Source organism: Gymnoscopelus microlampas (assembly GCF_963454915.1).
Source record: "Gymnoscopelus microlampas genome assembly, chromosome: 15".
Lineage (NCBI taxonomy): Eukaryota > Metazoa > Chordata > Actinopteri > Myctophiformes > Myctophidae > Gymnoscopelus > Gymnoscopelus microlampas.
Window position 1 is genome coordinate 20,531,336 of NC_139952.1, and position 2,997 is coordinate 20,534,332.

General features: G+C 46.0%; 2 protein-coding genes across 2 annotated transcripts in view; one reads left to right on the plus strand and one right to left on the minus strand.

Moving 5' to 3' along the window:
• Positions 1-174, minus strand: part of LOC311062002 (uncharacterized protein) — an 11,490-nt gene extending 11,316 nt beyond the window's left edge. Inside the window, exon 1 of the mRNA XM_084080744.1 lies at positions 68-174. Coding sequence (XP_083936870.1) covers positions 68-170 — 103 coding nt within the window. The 5' untranslated portion in view covers positions 171-174. The remainder of the gene's footprint in view (positions 1-67) is intronic.
• A 2,190-nt stretch (positions 175-2,364) lies between these two features.
• Positions 2,365-2,796, plus strand: LOC311061692 (protein cornichon homolog 1-like; the record flags this gene model as incomplete). The annotated part of the gene is made up of 1 exon (XM_084080381.1): positions 2,365-2,796. One exon carries the CDS (start codon positions 2,365-2,367, stop codon positions 2,794-2,796), a length of 432 nt encoding a protein of 143 aa, XP_083936507.1.
• Between the last annotated feature and the right edge of the window lie 201 nt (positions 2,797-2,997).

Here is a 2,997-nt window from a genome sequence, read left to right on the forward strand (position 1 = left end):
TGCATTTGAAGACAGTGTGCAGTGTTCTTTCTTTAACTGAATTGAGTTTAAATGTAATTGAACTTACCTAAGCCAGCAGCGAGGATGGTGTCCATGACAGACGGGTGGGAGAAGGCCCACGCCGACCACAGGAACATGTGGAGGGTCACTGCGGTCTGTAACTGCTTCATTCTGTCTCCTAGTCAAAAACACAGTAGCTGTCACTCAACCTGTTCACTCTCGCCCTGTTGCTGCTGCACGTGCAGCATGCAGTCACTGATCGGTGGGTGGGTGGGTGTCCTCTTTCCTTATGCCCTACACACACTACAGTGAGTGAGGAACGTGTCTGTCACTCATCTCCTTAAGCGACTGCCTTGTCTGTCAGTTTGTTTGTCTGTCTGTCTGTGTCTCTCTATCCCTCTCTCTCCCTCTCCCTATCTCTCTCCTTAGGACAATATAAACTTGCTGGAGCTCCACACAACACACACACACACACACACACACACGCGCGCGCGCACACGCGCGCGCGCACACACACACACACACACACACACACACACACACACACACACACACACACACACACACACAGCAGAGCAGATGCGATGCATCCACCGCTGTAATTACAGCCGTGCGCCAACACCCCCCTCTCAGCTGTGCCCTGTACCAGAATTAGAAGGGGGGCATTTGCCAGGAGTCAAAACATGATAGTAGCCCTAGCCCAGCCGTGTACAGTAACAGCTTCATCATCAACAATACCCACAGGATTCATTGATTAATCATTATTACGCAGGCATAGACTACACAGACATTGGTCTTGTTAGGGGGTTAATATCACACAACTCGTAGCCTAATGCATTGGTTCTCAAGTGGGGTCCGGGGACCCCCAGGGGTCCTTGGGGGGGTTCCAGGGGGTACCCATCAAAATGTGTTAATACAGCAACACAATCATTTGAACCACTTTATCCATGTTGACTATTAAAAAATAGCAAATCTACAAGCTCACAAGGGGAGCTTGTACATCTGCTATTTTTGGAAAAAAAAAAAGAGAAAGATCTTGAAAGTGTTTACATTTTTTAACCCAAAATGTTCTCTTCTGGGTTTCCCTGGCACAAAACATTGTCAGATGGAGGTTCCCGGCCAAATATATATCAATGTGGGGGTCCTGGACACAAAAACGTGTGAAAACCACTGGCCTAACGAATTCACATTGTCCTCAAAATTGTCATTAAATGGACATGGACGGCAATAAAGCACTTAACCAGGACAAAGTAAAACACAGCAGTCCAGTGCGTGCCAGTCCCGTGCACATGTACAAAGATGCTGCGGTACCCACAACCATAGACTCTCAGACCTGTATCATTTATAATTGGTACCAGTCAAACCTTTTGCTCAAAATAGCCTGGGTTATACAAAGCAGATTTAGCACTATTGTCAAGGGGGTGAAACAATGTCCATGCGTTTTTAGCCTACCTTATTACCTTTGACTTCTCCCGACGCTGTGGTGCTGATCTCTGCACCGGCCAACTGCGGATCCTGTGTCTCTCAGCTTGATCAATACGATCTGTTTATCGACTGACCGCTGTATTGATCTTCACGGCTCAATAACGTCACTGTTGCAGAGGTCCTTTCCCCTGTGCCCAAGAGAACATCAAATCAACAATCTTTGTTGTACAATGTGTCTAGGCTGAGTGCGCTTAAATCATCATCATTATTATTATTTGTCAGGAGAACCGAGAGTCGACGTTGCTTTGGTCACTGCATGTATCATCAGAACATGATATTCAAAGTTGCTCGTGTTTTATGTTTTGTCTAATGTCGCCCTCTACTGGCTATGTCAGTCCATGCACGGGAAAGTCTTGTTAACCCTCTCATCATGTCCCCTAGTCTGGACATAGCCTACTGTAGGTGAACCCAAAAATAGTGCCCAGTTCTACCCCAAAATATTGCCCAGTTTCCCCCCAAAACCCAGTACCAGTTAAGTGTCCACCCAGTTCTCTGGAAAAATGGGCCCAATTCTCACAAGTGCCCCTAGTCCTATGGTTACCCCATACTTTGGCAGTCATGGCTGCAGGTTCTGCTCTCCTCTGGTTATGTCTTCATCATCATCATCATCATCATCATCATCATATCACCGTTATGTCATCATCGTCTTGTCACTGATGTGCAGTATTTAAACCCTGGTTTCTCATCAACTCATTGCCAGAGTTTAGTAGTGCCTTTCATTGTTTGCATGCTCCCCCGGATGTTAATCTGATCCTTGTGCCTCGTGTTCCTGTGTTCTTCATTTGGGTTTACAAATTCTGACCTTAGCAAGCTCAGCTTTTGAGGGACACCGGATACCTCATCTCTATACAATCTCAAAGCAAGCTGGCTGGAGAAGAAATGGTCTTCACATTCACTGTCTGTTGCTATATGCTTGCTCTATTGCTTGTAGTAGCCCTAATCTTCTTTGCTTTTTGGCATATTGTATTCTTCCATGAGCTGAAGGTTGACCACAGGAATCCTATAGATCATTGCAAAATGTTAAATCCCCTTGTGCTCCCAGAGTACCTCATCCATGTCTTCTTCTGTGTGATGTTTTTCTGTGCTGCAGAGTGGCTCACCCTCAGCTTCAACATGCCTCTGCTTGCATACCACATCTGGAGCTACATGAGCAGGCCAGTGATGAGTGGCCCAGGACTGTATGACCCCACAACCATCACGAAGGCTGACATCCTTGCATACTATCAAAAGGAGGGATGGTACAAACTGGCTTTCTACTTTTTGGCATTCTTCTATCTCTACGCGAGGATTTATGTTCTGATGAGCCCATAGAACTGCCCATACACCTAGAGATTTACAGCATTTCAAGTGGTCTCCATGTGATTTAACATGTACATACCGTATATCTTATGTCATCGAATAACAGATGCTTCAGGCCATTCACATTTAGATTTTCAGGGCGCAAAGCGGCCTGAAAATCCAGTAGCACCGATCAGAGCATCATGGATGTCACCTTTGTGACTTGGATTCCAA